At 51.7% G+C, this 16,820-nt stretch overlaps 1 protein-coding gene across 4 annotated transcripts in view; it reads left to right on the plus strand.

Moving 5' to 3' along the window:
• The window catches only part of Bin1 (bridging integrator 1), a 55,294-nt gene that overhangs the window by 22,353 nt on the left and 16,121 nt on the right, over positions 1-16,820 (plus strand). For all 4 annotated transcript variants that reach the window (XM_038330830.2, XM_038330827.2, XM_038330829.2 and 1 more), the window contains exons 2-7: positions 3,857-3,937; positions 9,560-9,614; positions 9,742-9,836; positions 10,192-10,287; positions 11,271-11,378; positions 16,648-16,733. In XM_038330830.2, coding sequence (XP_038186758.1) covers positions 3,857-3,937; positions 9,560-9,614; positions 9,742-9,836; positions 10,192-10,287; positions 11,271-11,378; positions 16,648-16,733 — 521 coding nt within the window. The remainder of the gene's footprint in view (positions 1-3,856; positions 3,938-9,559; positions 9,615-9,741; positions 9,837-10,191; positions 10,288-11,270; positions 11,379-16,647; positions 16,734-16,820) is intronic.

Raw genomic sequence — 16,820 nt, forward strand, 5'->3', positions numbered from 1 at the left:
AGGCCAGCCTGGTCTATAAGAGCTAGTTCCAGAACAGGCTGCAAAGCTACAGAGAAACCCTATCTCAAAAAAAAAAAAAAAAAAAAAAAAAGGAAATGAAAAGATTTGTTCATAGTTGAGATATTTTAGTCCATGGTTGATGTGCTTTTTTTGAGTGCAGCTTGACAAGAAGCTGACATGAGGGACTGGGACTGTGGCTCCCGGGACATGAAGGTCCACGGGGCCAGTGGGGGGGGGGGGGAAGGGCCTCGCTGAGGCCCCGAGTAGGCCAAGTGTCCTATCCAGGCAGCGCAGCCTGTCTCAGGGATGACAAAGGGAGGTGTGTATCAGAACATTCTGGTGTGAGGCAGATACATCTGGGCTCCGTGATCACTGGACTGTCTGCCCCCACCTTTGTCTCTTTCATCCTGGAGAGCTCTGGGGTTGGAGAGAGCAAGGCCTATGGAGAAAGTGGGGAGCCCTGTCGGGCAGGCCCTCTGCTCAGGGCGTCCTCTCAGCCCTTTGACCTAACTTCTTTCCTAATCTTGGGTTTACCTCTCCTGCCTCCTAACACCGTACCTCTGTCCTATACCTCATCTCCCCAGCACTGATGGGGAAGGCCAGAGGTCCAGAGGCAGGCCACTTGGAGATTTCCAGTTGGGAGTGGACCATTATGGGCATGTGTGAGCGTGCGCACACGTACGTGTGTGTGTGTGTGCACGTGTGTGTGTGCTCGTGTGTGTGTGTGTTGTGTAAATGTGTGCATAGGTGGAAGACTGTAAGAGACAGTAGGGTTGGGTCCAGTGTTGCCTGCTTGGCTATGGAGGAAGAAACAATGCCCATGCCCATGTCACCTCTAATAGTTTACTCAGATAGGAAGCTGATTCTGAGTGACTTCGGGCACGCCCAGCAGCCCTTCCTACCCTCTCTGGTCTGTGGTGATCTGTTCTGTGCCTACCCTGGGCCTCCCTGCAGTGTCATGAGCCTGGTGCAGGCAGCCGTGTCATTGAGTGTGTGAGGACACTCTGGCCCCTTTTGTGCTCAGCCCACTTTGAGTGGGTGGGGCTCCTAGCAGCTCAGTGAGATCACTAGGGAGGGACATCTAGTCTTCTGCTGTCTCTAAAGCTTTCTCCTCGGTGATGTCATGACAGCCCGTCTGAGATTCCCTTTCTTGGCTGTTGGTCGAACTTTGGGTAGAAGGTAAGGAGCCCTGAGTGCCTTCGTCTTACCGTTTTCATCGACTCTTCGCTGGTGTGATACAGGCAGTGTAATGTATAAAGAAAATGTTTTCGGGTCAGGGCGATGGCTCAGTTGGTGGCGTGGGTGCTGTATAAATCTAAGGACCTGAGTTCAGATCTTCAGCACCCACAGGAAAGCTGGATATGGTAGTGCATGTCTGTAACCCCAGGGCTGGGGGAGCAGAGATAGGCAGAGCCTTGGAACTCATTGGCCAGCCAGTCTAGTCAAAGTGGTAACTACAGGTTCAGTCTCAAAAATAAGGTGGAGAGAGTGATTGACAGCTGATACTGACTTTTGACCCTTGCATGCACGTGCACACATTTACACACATCTTGTGAACAGGACATAAAGGACATATACCATACATGAAGGAAGGAAGGAAGGAAGGAAGGAAGGAGCCAGAAAAACATTTCAGTCAGTTTGCTGTTTCTGTAACAAATACTTTCTGCTTGCCAGTGCCCCTCCTCCCACCGTACCTCCATTCGCGGGGGATTCTGCCTCTGGTTAGTTCCTTTTTCTGGACCCTCTCAGCCCCCCCATCTAGCCCATCTACATTCCCTTGTGTCAGAAACACCCAGAAACACCCCCAGTGCTGCTAGGGACCCACAGTGGCCACACTGAGCACTTGGGTAGCTATTTTCACTACCCTTCTGGTTTCCTGTTATGCTCTGTCCAGACCTAACCTGAGTCCTTCCCATAGCACCCCGCTTGCAGAAGCCCTTCCTCCCCTCCTGACTCCATTCACTGGAGACTCTGTCTCTTGGTGCAGGCCCAGAATCTCCTTAGTCCTTTTGTCCCTGTTTCTCTAGCCTTACTCTTTGTCCTCCTGCAGCTTACTTGCAGGAGCCCCTCCTCCCACCTACGCTACTCCCTGGGACCCTACCTCTTGGTGTGGACCCTGCCTTCCTAAGTCTTTCACACAGCCCCTCTCAGCCTTTCCTCCTAGCCTGTCCGCATTCCTTTATGTCACCCCACTGACCTGCAGAAGCACCCTCTACCAGGGCCTCCACAGCTACTGCATTTACCTACGATCCAGAGAGGGCAACAGACACCAAAGAACAAAACAGCCACACAACGAAGCCAAGACTATGATATGATCACCAGAAACACCAGATCATCATGACTCCTGATGTCTAGACCCCAGTACAGAAACACAAAGATGAACAGCCAAGACAAATGCCTGCACCAGAACCCAACCACTCTATTAGAGTAGGCTGCGAGAAATGCAAACCAGTTTCTGCACACGACAGGGACTTCAGAATAGCAGTTACGAATGTGTCCAGGGACCTTAAAGAGGATACGAATAGATCCCTTAATGACGATCATGAGAACACAGAGAAGTCATGAATTGAATTAAATAATGAAAACAGTTCAAGACGTGAAAGTAGAAATAGACTCACTAAGGAACATTGAAACAGAAACAAAACAGGAAATGAAAATTTTAGAATGTCAAACAAAAACCTCAGAAGCAGGCCTCACCAACAGACTACAAGAGATGGAAGACAAAACCGCAGGCATTGAAGACCTAACAAGAAGCAGTCTGCAATTGGGACCCATCTTCAATGGCGTCTCACTGGGAATGTTAACCACACTTTGGGATAGATCCCATGCCTAGCAGTAGACCAGCAAGCAAGCTCTATGGTCTTCTTGTATACTTTTGTCCCATATTGTTTAGTTTGTGGGTGTCTTACTGGTCTTTTCTTGTGTATTAGATACCTGATTTGTGTGTGTATGTGTGTTTATTTGTTTGTTTGTTTCTGTTTTTGAAGGAGAGAAAAAAAAGTGTTAAACTGGGTGGGTAGGGAGGTGGGAGGACCTTGGAGGAGTTGGGGGAGGGGGAAATTTGATCAGAATATATTATATGAAAAAAATTGTTTTTCAATTAAAAAGAGGCAAACAAAACAAACAGCACAAAAGAGGACAGGCCTGCTTGGCATACATGTTAGAGGTTTAGCAGTTAAAATCCTCAGCGGGTTTGACTCATTGCTTTTGGGCCCAGGGCGAGCCTGTGTGTCATATATGGGGAGAACACATGGATGAAAAGTTTCTCATCTTGTAGCAACCAGGAAGCAAAAGAAAGAGAAGGGGCAGAGTCCTGGTCAGCCCTCCAGGGGCATGTCCTTAATGACTGAACTCTCTCCCACTAAACTCCACTTAATGGTTCTACCATATCCCAGTGGAACCATAGGCTTGAGACCAAGTTGACACATGGGCCTTTGGAAGACAGTTCTAGGAGAGGTGCTTATCCACACTGATATGTTTAGGGAGGATGTGTGCATGATTATGTAATACTACACAGTTCTATACAGGGAATGAGCACCCATGGAATCTGGTATTAGGACAGAGTCCTGGAGCCAATCATGTGTGAATATTGAGGAGCCCACACAACTAAACCGCTCTCAGTAACTGACCTAATCCATTAATAATGACATCCGTTATTTATCCAGGAAGAAAAAGCCCATTGGCCTGGTTACCTTCCATGGGCCCTTACCTGCCCACACTGCCTTGTTAACACTCTGATCATTGCATAGTGACAGTCCTCACGGCCCCCGTGCCCCATCCTTCGGTGACTGAGTGTCCTTGTTCCAGCCACTGCGCTTCTCAAGCTGATGACCCTCCCTTCTCTCTGTGCCGGCAGGTCCTGCAGAAACTGGGGAAGGCGGATGAGACTAAGGATGAGCAGTTTGAACAGTGCGTCCAGAATTTCAATAAGCAGCTGGTGAGTGTTTCTGGAGGTGGAGCAGCGGCTGCCAGGTAGGGGATGGTGAGGACCATGCTTGTGGAGTAGGAAAGCCCAGAATGGGGAATGGTGTGGGTTGGTGAGTTCCGGAAGGACTTCCTGGAGGGGCTTGCCCTGGTCCTGGCTGAGACTATCAGAGAGAAGAGGCCAGGTTTTTGGGAAAACTTACAGTGAGAAGCAGGGAAGAGGGAGGCCGAAAGGGCTGGGTACTGTGGCCAGACCGTGGGAAAGCTCACATGTTAAGGCGAGTGGGAGCTAGAGGAACTTCTTGCTAGGAGAGGGGCATCTGTGGCATTTCATGGGGGGGTTAAGCAGGCTGGATTTGACTTAGGCATCATCCGGACATGCTGAGAGCCCAGCTGTATGGCAGGTTCCAGCTGGTCCTTTGTAGATAACTGGTGTGTATCTCCAGACAACACTGGAGAGCCGCTGTCTCAGCGTTCTCCTTTCCTGTATCAAGCAGTCCTCAGAGAAGTAGGGCCAGTTACCCAGGGCCATCAAGCTTTGGAGGTAGATTTGTTTGGTTCCAAAGCCTGGACGCACTTTGAGGGCATCCTTACAAGGACACATTCCGGGCTCAATTAAGTAGGCAGCCTGGAGGCAATAATTAGATACAAGGGAGGACTTCCCTACTAAAGGGAACACCTTGAACATCCCTAATGGAGATGACCTACACCATCCATGACTGGGAGTGGGGAAAGGCAAGGTAGCAGGAGGGAGGCTGATCTCTGTCATGGCCTATCACATCTTCAGGACAGTCCCGTGAGAGAATCTGAGGCCACAAGGATGGGGCAGGATATGGGAGGTGAGTTTAGGGCTCTGCTGGAAACGGAGAGTAGGCCCAAACTGGTAGACTCCAGCCTCATAGTACACTGTCTATAACTGAGGTCTTTGATAGCTTTAAAGGTGACCATCAAAGCCTCTGCAGCCGCACTGGAACCCAGAAGGGTCTCCTTGGCCTGGGCCTGGGATATGGGTGTGAGTGATAGCATTGGTGGGGAAGAGCTGGAGTGTGCTGGGAGACGGCTGAAGCATGCTGGGAGAGACCAAGGAGCATGCTGGGAGAAGGTTGGGAAGCATGTGAGGAGAGGGCTTAAGGATGTTACCCTAGTTTACCAGAGATGTCTAACCCAAGAGGTTCTCCAGGGCAGGAATGGGAGCCACCACAGCTACTTGTTCCTTGGGCCAGGAATGGGAGATGTTTCAAGGCCTGAGTAGGTTCCCTGATAGGGGACATCTGGAGCCTTATTTTTATCATCTGGAAAACCTAAGCATGAACAAGAAGTCAGAAGCCTTCTTCTTTTTTTTAATGTTTTCCTCTTGAGACTGACCAGGATCCCTCCACCTTCATCCCCTGAGTGCTGGAATTCTAGGCTTGCTCTACTACACAGTCTATGTGTGCTTGGGATTGAACCCAGGGATTTATGTATGCTAGGCAAACACCCTACCCACTGAGCTAACCTCTCAGTTCCAGCTGTTTTGTTTATTGTCAGATGAAGAAGCATTGGGCTTTATCGGGCACATGGTTAGTTTAGGGGGCTTGGAGATTAAAATTAGGACGCTGGGCCTTTAAGCTTCTCCCAAGTTCACCCTGCCCTGAGGACCACCAGATGCGGTGAGCTTGGAGTGAGGATGTTGAAGTCTCTTTAAAGCAGGCTGGGCTGGTGGGGGTGGAGCACAGAGTGGGAGCTGGGGTCCCTATGGCCTGGCCCAAGAGAGCAGCTCTTCCTGTGCTTCCCACAGTGTTTGTAGGCATGGGTTTGGGGTTTCTAAGTTATGTTCCAGAACAAGGAATTGAACCGTGAGCACATGGACAGTAACAGAGAACTCCTCTGAGTGAGGATGTGGATAAGGGAGCTGGGAAGAGCCAGACGCTCAGTGGCACTTGCGCGGGGCAGATGCGGATGGCTGTACATGATGGGCTTTTCTACGCATGCTCTGTTAGGTCAGCCGTAGCTAGAAAGGGTTTCTTTCTGCCAGTTGACTTCTGTCGATGCTCATCTTCAATGCCTACTTTACAGCCTCGTGCTTGGTGTCTGCCCCTGAGCAAGCCCTCTCGGTACTCTTGGGAGGGTACGGGGGGGGGGGGCAGGCCCAGAGGCTAAAGATAATCATGGAGATTCGCCTGAACTGGGGCTCAGGCTGTCCTGGGCTGGCGTGGCGTCTGACTGCTTAGGGTTGGGGTGGCGTGGAGATTGCAGTTTTGCCGTCTCCTCTGCATCTCAGTGGCCCTCCCTTGGAGGTTACACAGGTCTGGAAAGCCTGGGGTGTGAGGGATGAAAAGGCAAGGGGTTGGGGGTGAGGGGTAGATTGCAAAGGGCGTGGGGGCTGTTGTCTATTCTTGAGGGAGAGAATCCAGGAGCTGCAGTGAGCTTGGGTCTCTGCTAGCCAACAGACCTGGGATCAGAGCTGGGGTGTGGGAAGTGGGAGCTACAGTTTCTCCTGTGCCTCTGGCCAGAGTCCTCAGCATAGTGAGCTCAACTCTTGTGTGGTTACTGTAAGGCTGACAGTGTGTTCGGTCTTCAGGGCAGTCGGTCTCCTTACTCCTTCTTGTCACCTCTAGAGGAGGCAGGGGTTGCCTGCTGTTACTTCCTCTCAAGGTGACCTAGGTGAATGACTCTCTTTGGACCCAGCTGGTGCTAGTCACAGGTAGTTGACGTCTGCCCTGTCCTGAGTGACTGGCTGTACTAAGCAGAGCCTGTAGGCTGTCAGTCACTTAGCAATTAGGATTGAGGTTTTCTTTTCGAATATCAGCTTATCCTCACAAACATTTCTTACAACGCCATGCTATACAAAGATTATGGTAGTCTCATAATAAATAATAAACAGATGCCTCACACCAAGTGGCAAACTGTTGGGCAGAAAATTCCACTGGGGAATCCTCTCCAGTGAAGGCGCTTGGAGAGCAGGCTTGACCCATGCTTCTGAGTCCTTCAGCTGTGGCAGGCTGGGGGGATGGTGCTGTTGGAAGTTCCTGATGGTCTTTGAGAGTAATGGTCAACACTGACCAGTGCAGCAAAGGTGCAGGAAATGCAATGGTTGCTGGAGCCAAAGTCATAGGGCGGCCACTCTCAGAGTCCCTTTGTCAATGGGGATCCGTGCAGAGGCTTGAGTCCCCATGTCTCAGAAGCACCGCAGCACAATCCTAGGGCCACCCCCAGAGTTCTGTTTTTTTTTTTTCTTTTGTATTGTTCCAGTGGGTGTTAGCTCTGGGCTTTTGGGACTCACAGCTTAGGCCTGGTTATTAATGTACAGGAACTGCCTTAAGTTTGGCGCCTTGTGGTTGACTCTGTAACATATCTTGCTTTATTCCAAGAAGCTGCCGTAGGCTTCCAGGCTGAGCTCCCACTTGCAGAGCTGTTCTGGTTTCGGACTGCTGGACCCTGGGGCTCACTGTGATGTGAAAGCCTGTCCCTGGCACTGAATGCCAGCAGCAATACGGATTGTGGCTGAAGCCCAATGCCCCTGAAAACCACTAGGAATCGGGAACCTCTGTCTGTAGGTTTAGGGTGGGACTGAGAACGGAGGAAGGCCCAGCAGGGGTGTATGAAGGTTGCCTGGGCTTGGCTTCCTCTGGCTATGTCAGCTCCTTACTAAGTAACACTTGTGGGCCCAGCTGAGCAGTGGCCCAGAATATTCTTCCCCAGCTGGACTCTATTGGCATTGTGACCTGAAACCAGGAAGTTCTTGAGAACTGTAGCCCAGCTCTCCTGTTTAGGGGTGGCTGTTCTGGGTAACCCCTTGCTCAGTGTCTGGAAGGCAGAGGGGGCCTTGGTATAGTCGGCAGCTTGGGTAAATTCAGTAAATGCATAGCCAACCCAAGGGGGACCTCATGCTTGGGTACAGTAGGGGCAGGTGTTAGCAGGAGATAGGAAGGGGGCTAAAGGGGTGGCTGGGGAGAGAAGCTGGGTCTGGAAGGTTCTGTGGCGTCAGGAGACAGTATAGCATCACCTCGCAAGCATACTTTAATCCTCATCTGTAACAGCGAAACATTGAAGGTATTAACGTGGGGAAGCTTGGGAGAGCTGGGATTCTTCCTGTCCGGCAAGCTCTGGATCCTGTCTCAGAACACTTCTTGGCTGGGCTTTTGTTTCTTGATTTCATTTGTACTCAGGGAGCCTTGAACTTGGGTGTTCTGGCTTATATCTGTCCAGGGTTACATGCCAGGTGGTCCGCCTCCATCTTCTGTGTGTTGCTGAACTGTGGATTTCACTAACTGCAGAGTGAAGATATTTCTAGAACAATCCAAACAACAGTAACAACAAACAAGACTGTACAAGCAAAAGCAATGCAGTGCTCTATTTGTATCTCCTTTGCATTATGAGTAGTGGGGAGATGGGCAGAGTGCACAGGAGGACTTGTGGGTCCTGTGCAGATTCTGTGTCCTCGGCTTGTGCATCCGTGAGTGTGGGTGTCTGACAGGGTTCCCAGATGAATCCCCGATGCTTCTCAGCGTACAGCTGTCCTCTAGGGGCACTGAAAGTGTGTCAGAGAGGGATTTTGTTCCTTTCATTCTCTCTGTTTTATTATGTGGCGTTTCTTGTGTTTTTCTTAAACTGCCACTGCCGGTGTCCTCAGCTGTGTGACATGAGATGTGAGATGGAGTACAGAAGACAAAACAGTAAAGGGTTCCTCCCGAGTCTAGTGGGGTGAACCAGTGAGTTTACTGGAGCGAGCACGGTGACTCAAAGGCAGCTGTGCCCTGAAAAGCCCACCCAGCGTGGGTGATGACTCACCAAAGCTGTATCCCTGGAGTTTCCTGACTCGCAGGCAGTGTGGCTGGCTGAAGAATCTCCTCTCCCCAGCAACTGTTACTGTTTATATAACACTGGGGAGGGACCTTATAAATCTGTACATTTCAGGAACTTCTTGGAAGCCATTGTAACCAGTTATACACCTAGCCTAAACCCGTTGGCTGCAGGCGCTTCCTGAATCTCCCGGGCTTTGTACAGTGTTGAGTGCTGACCTCTTAGCACCCTTGTAGTCAAGTGGTGATAGTGCTAGCTGACCTCACAGCATCCTTGTCAAGTGGTTGTACTGATGTTGAGAGGCTAGCTGACCTCACAGCATCCTCGTCAAGTGGTTGTACTGATGTTGATAGGGTGGTACACAGGGCTGTGGGCACCAGGAAGAGAAATGCAACGCCCAGAGGAGGAGGAAGGACCTGCTGGCACAGGGCAGTAGAGGCTGGAGGGTGCTGGGGTGAGCCAGGAAGGTGGTCAGTCCCTGAATGCTCTTCCTGGAGGTGGACCAATATGGGCAGAGATAATTTTCAGGTCAGAGTCCTGCACCTTCTAGGTCTCCTGGGGGTGGTTGTGGCCATATCTCCTTCCCTCTCCACCAGAGAGAGAAGAGGCAAGATGGTTGCTTCCTGAGACACCACTGAGCTGTGGGGCTCCCAGTGAAGGGAGTAGCAATGACAGTAACAATGGCCAGAGGGCCGCAGCTGCTATGCTCTGAGGCTCCAGCTTGTAGAGAGAACACAGGTTGGTGGCCTTTGGCAAGAGGGAAGCTTGGTTTGTCATGAGATGGGTAATAGGAAGGATAGGGGTGGTGGCCGGTGTCCCCAGACCCTGACCTAGTTCTTGGCTTTTCTGGCAGACAGAGGGTACCCGTCTGCAGAAGGATCTCCGGACCTACCTGGCTTCTGTTAAAGGTAGGGTACATCTGTCTGCAAGGATCTGGGGCTTCAGAACTTTGGGGCAGCTGGACCACATTTGTGGTGCTGATATCTGGATGGGGAAGGACACGTAGAGTCCATGTACTTTCTCCCTACCCCACAGCCATGCATGAAGCCTCCAAGAAGCTGAGTGAGTGTCTCCAGGAGGTGTATGAGCCCGAGTGGCCTGGCAGAGATGAAGCAAACAAGATTGCAGAGGTAAGCTTGGGAGTGTGGCCTTGGTTCTTCCCCCAGGGACCCTTTGGCCTCAGCTCCTTTTCCCAGATGTCTCACCCTCTGGTGCAAGCTTGCACCAGATTCTCCGGGACTCATTTGTCACCTAGCCTTGGCCAAGCTGCCTTCCTTTTCTGCAGGCTGTGCCTTTGGTACTCTTCACACTGGAGTTATGGCTGACCTTGCCAGTCTTTACTGTATTTGACCCTTTCTGTCATCCTAGGGACACTGCAACCTCAGGAAACCAAGGCTCTGAGAATCCACAGAGCTTTGAGGGGATGGGCTCAGGGACATGACTGGGGACTGTGTGACTCTGAAGCACTCCTGTTCCTGTTTTCAGAACAATGACCTACTATGGATGGACTACCACCAGAAGCTGGTGGATCAGGCTCTGCTGACCATGGACACCTACCTGGGCCAGTTCCCCGACATCAAGGTAAGAGACCTCTTGGCCCACTGTCTTGCTTTGGTGGCTTGGAACTTGTGGAAGGAGCTGGAGTCTGGGAGAAGCCTGTAATGCAGGACTGACTCAGGCGGGTGGTGACTGCCCTGTGGTCAGGTATCTGCTTAGCCTGGCAGTTGGTCTCTTCAGTATTGGCCTCTCTGTGACCAGCCACCAGTTGGCTTGCGTGACTTCCTGGGGGAGATATAGGGCATTGATGATACACCAAAGAAACGATTTCACCCAAGTCTAGTTGAGTTTCTTGGAGTTATGCTTACCCTAGCGTGAGTGACAGCTTACAAAGGTGCATCCCTGGAGCTCCCTGTTCAACTTGCAGGCAGCATGGATACCCAGAGCATCTCCTCTCCCCAGTAATGGTTACCACTTATATAACCTCAGCCAGGACCTTAGGTGTGAGGATGTATGTAAGGCCTTACACTGTGCATTTGGTAGGGTGTGTGTGTGTTTATCTTATTGAATGTTCAGAAACCCAGTTGCTTCTGTTGGAACTGAATACATGCTTGGAGCCTTGTATGCTGAAGTCTCCACCAATGCTACTAAACCCCTAAGTGCTGTATCCTTAGAGGCTCAGGAGTCTGAGGCACCTAGGAGGGCTGGGAGGACTGGGAGGACCGTCTCCCTTCTGTGCTCCAGTGCAGACGTATAAAGCCACTGATGGAATGGTTCAGGAGAAGATCTGGGGCCTGCGAAGTGTCTCTAAGGATCCCCCTGCCTGGTTTAAGAGGAGATTTGGCTCACATGACACTGGCTAAGTGGTTCTGACTTTCTGTTGCCAGGAAAGTGGGTGGAATAGAGAGGACTGGTTGCCCTGCAGAGTGAGTTTTCTGCCTGAAGAAGGCTCTCTGGTCAGATTGGGGTCTACTTTAGTTCTGCATTTACCTTGCCTACTTTTTCTGGGCCCAGCCTGGGCATCTTGGCATCAGGCCCCATTGAATCCTCCTCTTTCTGCTCCCTAGTCACGCATTGCCAAGCGGGGGCGGAAGCTGGTGGACTATGACAGTGCCCGGCACCACTATGAGTCTCTTCAAACCGCCAAAAAGAAAGATGAAGCCAAAATTGCCAAGGTAAGGGCTGGGGCAGGGGCAGGGAATCAGAGAGAGGTTAGTCCAAGGTTCCCAATTGTGGGTGGGGATGGTGCTGAGCCCAGTGCTAGATAGACGAAGATCCTTCGGGTGCCTAGGCAGGTGGGTGGGGGCTGTTGCTGGCCTCTTTCTGCCCCTTAGCCCTGCTCTGAGGCAATTTTCCAGAATGAGAATAAACCCGGCTTAGGTTTCCCTGGCGTGGCGCTACCCTGCTTAATGCACCGAGTGGAATTCTGTCATGGGATCCGATATGACCCTGTGTTGCTGGAACAAGCCTTTGGGTGGGTGGCAAAGCCCCGTGTGCTGAGGTCCTCCTACAAAGTTGTTTTGCGGTTACAGTTCAACCCCCCTTTCCATGCCTACTTGGGTGGGGTTCCCCTTATTTTTGCAGCCTCGGGAGTTGGTAAGGGGAGAAGCATTACCTGCTTTGGGCTGGCCTCTGGGTAGGGGCTGGCTTGTCTGTCTCTATGTGGGGTTGTGGGCTTGGTATTTAATTATCTATGTCTCTGTTTTTTTCCCTCCCACCTCCCTCCTGTCTCTCCATTCTCCTTTGACCTCTCCTTCCCTTCCTCCCTGCCCCCAGCCTGTCTCGCTGCTTGAGAAAGCCGCCCCCCAGTGGTGCCAAGGCAAACTACAGGCTCATCTTGTAGCTCAAACTAACCTGCTCCGAAATCAGGTGATACTGGCTTCTAACCTTGCACGTGCTGGCGCCTTCTGGTCTGTTGTTCTCTGCTGGGTGTCTCTCTGCCTGGCCTAGGCAAGCTACCTTAGGATAAGGGAGGGCTTATCTTCTTTCTGGGGTTTGGAGGCAGACAGGGCTGGGGTCCGAGCTAGAGGCTTGTGGGTGAGGGTGGGGTGAGGTGGGGCTTTTAGATGCCTCTGAGACTCCTATCATAGAGGTGACAACTGACGCTGTGTCCTGGCGAATTGGGGCCTAGGAGTTGTGGCTAACCTGGGCACCCACCCAGGACCATGCTTTCTTCAGATGGCTGACATCTGGTACGGCCCCAACCAGGAACACCTTTGAGTATCTGCCCTGTCTGGGGGCTTCCTTAAGCTGTTTGCAGCTCCAAAGTTATTCTGGGTATTCTGAGGAGGCATATCTGCCCTCAGAGGCACTCTTACTCCCAGTATCCCAGAGCTGGCTGCAGCTGAGCGGGCCTCATAACTCCAGCCCTGGTCGTTGGCCTGGCCTCCATGTAGGTGATCGTTGCTACAGAGGACCCAGAACCTGGCCACCGGAGGAGACTCCAGGAGGTCTCTGTGTTCTGACTGGAATGTAAAACCTATCAGGTCCAGAAGGGTCATCCTGTGGTGGTTACATAAAGGAAGAAGGTTTTAAGGGAGTTTCTATTGGATGCTGGGCCTTCCTGTGAATCTTACAGTCCTCTTGGTGTCCCGAACCTGGAACTAGCTAAAGTTTGGCTGGGGTCTGCTGGAGGTGAGGCAAGTAGACCAAGAGAGATGGATCGCATTTTTTTTCCTTCCTACCTTGCTGAGACTCAGGAAACCCTTTGTCATGGGGATAAGGCAGGTACTTGAGACTTGACCCAGGAAGAGGTCAGATTTCTCCTGGACAGTGCCCCATTTTTCCTGGGCCACCTCCTGATTTCATCATCACCAGCCACATAGATCAGATGTCCAGGAAGGGGAGGGAGGGAGCTCCAACCTGACATGGCTAGCTGCCAAATTTCTGACTTGACCCTCTGCCTAATTTCCTGAAGGCCAAGGTTTGGGGCTAACTTGGGAGGCACTGAGGTTAGGATCAAGGTGACTGGTCATTCAGAGCCTGTGGGCACGGGCCGACAGGTCTGGAAAATACACAGGCAGCCTTGGAAGGCAGAGCCGGAGGACTATCAGGCAGTATATGGGCTGAGAGGGGATAGGAAGGAGAGCTGAGACCAGGTTTGTTTATTGCCTCCCGACAAGGCAAGGAGCACTCTGAATGAGTTGGAGAGGCCCCCGGGATACTGTAGGGCCTGGGATGGGGTCTACCTAATTCTTTAGGGCCCCTGAGACAGGAGTGGGTGGGGAATCCTGCTCTGGAGGGCCCTCAGTTCATTCTGGGAGGGCAGCAGGGGAGGCTGAGGTACAGGGTTACCTTTTCAAATGCTGGGGCTATAGATGGTTCATTTTCCCATGTGACTTCTCTCTCTCTCTCTCTTTGGGACCTCCCCTCCTAATGCTAACTGGAAAACTGTTGCAGCTTGGGAGTTACCTTTGTCACCAGTGGGCAGTTGGCTGACTATGAGCTTGAACTGGAGACTGTAATCTGCCCTGAGGGTGGACTTGACTTTTTAGGAGACATTGTATCCTCTGCCAGCTGAGCTTGTAGAACTGAGGCTTCTTATGGCCCTGGTTGGTCCTGGGAGCTCTCCAGACTTGCTTGAGTCTCTTGGGCTTGCGTGCAAGACTGGCCCAGTCTCTCTAGCCAGCGCCTTGCTTTTAGACTGGAGAGGGGCGTGGGGGCTGCTGGGCTCCTGCACTGCCCAGAGCTCTGCCCTGCTCTGTCACTCCTATGTGCTGCCTAGGGTGTGGGATTTGTGGTATAGTGTGTATAGCTACCTTCCGAGCGCTTCCTAAAAGGCCAGGCTATGAGGCACAAGTCAGAGGGCCCAGGCCCTGACTTCAGGGGCTTTAAAATGGACCTGCTCTTGTTCTGTGCAGTGTTGCTGGGACACCGGGCTTGTGCTCGGCGTCCGCTCTGACCTGCGCTGCCCCAAGGGAATTATTTGTATTTAGGTAGACATTTCCTTCCTCCCTTCTCATTCTTGTGTGTGTGTGTGTGTGTGTGTGTGTGTGTGTGTGTTAGTCAGAGGACTCAAGTGTCCTCAGGTACTATCTTAGTTATGGTTTCGAACTTGGGGAGGAAAGGGTTAATTTGGGTTACACTTCCATATCACAGTTCATCATTGAAAGAAGTCAGGACAGGAACTCAAACAGGGCAGGAACCTGGAGCAGGAGCTGATGCAGAGGCCCCAGAGGGATGCTGATTGCTCTCTTGCTCCCCATGGCTTGCTCAGCCTGCTTCCTTATAGAACCCAGGACCACCAGCCCATGGATGGCCCCACCCACAATGACCTGGGCCCTCCCCCACTAATTGTTAATTTAAAAAATGCCTTACAGGCTTGCCCACAGCTATGTTTTATGGAGGCGTTTTTCTCAGTTGAGTTTCCCTTCTCTGAAATGACTCTAGCTTGTGTCAAGTTGACATAAAACTATGGAGCACAGGCACCATCTACTTTTTTAAAAAAATTTTTTAGTGTGGTCATGCATATGTGGAGGTCAGAGAAAAACTTTATAGAGCTGGTTTTTCTTCCTTCCCTTCTTCCATGTGCTTCAGGGATTGAGCTCAGAATGTCAGGCTCCCAGAGCAAGTGCTTTTCCTTGCTGAGTGTTCTACCACACGAGACAGGCTTTCTCGCTGGCCAAAGTCACCAAATAGACTGGGATGGCTGGCTGGTAGGCCCAGGAGACTCACTTATCTCTTTGCTGGGACAGCACACACAACCAGCTCCTGCTGTGTGTATGTGTATGTGTATGTGTGTGTGTGTTTGAGCCATCTTTGTATGTGTGTGTGTGTGTGTGTGTGTGTGTGTGTAGATGCTCTCAGAGGCTAGAAGAGGGAGTCAGGTCACCTGGAAATGGAATTAAAAGGGGTTGTGACCTTCTTGATGTGGGCGCTGGTACTGAATTTGGGTCCTCTGGATAGGCAGGAAGCCCCCTTTAACGTAACTACTAAGCAATCTCTGTTCCCTGCTCTCAAATTTAAAGTGGGTTCTGGAGATCAAACGGAAGTCCTTATGCGTGCACAGTGAGCACCACAAATTTCCTGAGCCCTCTTCCCAGCCTCAGTTTTAAAGGTTTGTCATGCCCCCCTCCCCGTTTTTAATTAGATTCTGATAACACACACCCAGGAGTCCATGCATTACCTGGAGTGTATGTATGATAATCAGAAGCCACGGGCGTCCCTTCTTCCGTCCAAGGCTTCAGCTTGGGGTCCACTGGGGCTGGGTGCTCAGCAGGCAGGTTCTGGTGTGCCTTAAAGCTGGATGAAGTGGTCAGCTCGGTGGGCCTGGAGGGGGAAAAAGAGTGTGACTTTCGTCTGAGTGGTGTTCTGGCCAGCTGTGGGCTCAACACCAGCCTTAGAACGGGAGGCTGCCGGGTTGTGAGTCAGACTTAACTGAGTCAGCCCTGTCTGTGTGACTGATTCACAGCCTCACCTAGTGCGGGGTCTAGCGCCATCGTTTGGTAGATGCAGGCACTTTTTAGAATAAGAGATTTAGGGAGAGTTTTGGGTACTGGGCATGGACACCTCAGCTCAGCTCCTTCTTCCCTGCCTAATTCCTTTGCCCTTCTTAGAGGTACTGAGCCACTGCCTCTGGCCCCTGGTGGGAACAGGTCATGGGAGAGGGATTTGTGGGGGAAAAAAAGCTTCCCCAAGAAACTAACAGAAACTGGAAACCAAAGCCAAGTGGACTCTGGCCCTAAGAAAGCAAGTAGGAAACTTCGGGAGGGGTCACAGAAAGCAGTTGCCAGCTAGCTGAATCTCAGGGCTGAGACTTGGCTCAAGGGAGTTAATGAAAGCAGAGCTCCACTGAGTCTGGGGTCTGCCTTTGTGTTCCAGCTCTCTAGGTTGTTTGTGGCAAATCCCTACCCCCGCTCTGTGTATGTGTGTTTAGGCCAGGGATCAAGCTCCAGGGATCAAGCTCCAGCACTGTCCCTGAGAAGCTGTCCACGGTAGCATTTTGAGACAGATCTCTCAGTGGGACCCGAGGCACGTGATTCAGTTCAGCCGGCTAGTCAGTGAGCTCCAAGGATCTTCCTATAGGCACCTCCCCAGAACTGGGGTTTCAAATGTGTTCTCCCACATCAGGCTTTTTATGTGGATGCTGGGGTTCAAACTCGGGTCCTCCTCCTTATCCTGCAAGTACTTTACCAACTGAACCATCTCCCCAGCCCTTGTCTCTAGTCTTCTTATTGGCCGTCCCTCTAAAGCCTCCTTTTTAGTGACAGCTCAGCCTTCCCGTTCCCAGAGTGTCCCCTTAGGCTCAGCTGTCACAGCCCTCAGGTCTCCAGTGGGAAGTTCTGGGTGGGTAGCCACATCCAGTCTAGTGTCTATCCTGCTTGGGCCCTGGGGCCTGCATCCAAGCAGGAGAGGGTAGCAGCTATTTGGGCAGGTCTGCCTCAGCTCCACAGGGCAGAGTTCCCAGCGCAGGCTCACGGACTCCACTGCCTCTCTCCATCTCAGGCAGAGGAAGAGCTCATCAAAGCCCAGAAGGTGTTCGAGGAGATGAATGTGGACCTGCAGGAGGAGCTTCCATCCCTGTGGAACAGGTGAAGTCAGGAGGGGTCCGTATACCTGGTGGCCAGCCCGACCCTGTGTCCGTCTACCCACTCCACGGCTCTGTGTCTCTGAGGATG

Source organism: Arvicola amphibius, chromosome 5, assembly GCF_903992535.2.
Source record: "Arvicola amphibius chromosome 5, mArvAmp1.2, whole genome shotgun sequence".
NCBI classification, from domain to species: Eukaryota; Metazoa; Chordata; class Mammalia; order Rodentia; family Cricetidae; genus Arvicola; species Arvicola amphibius.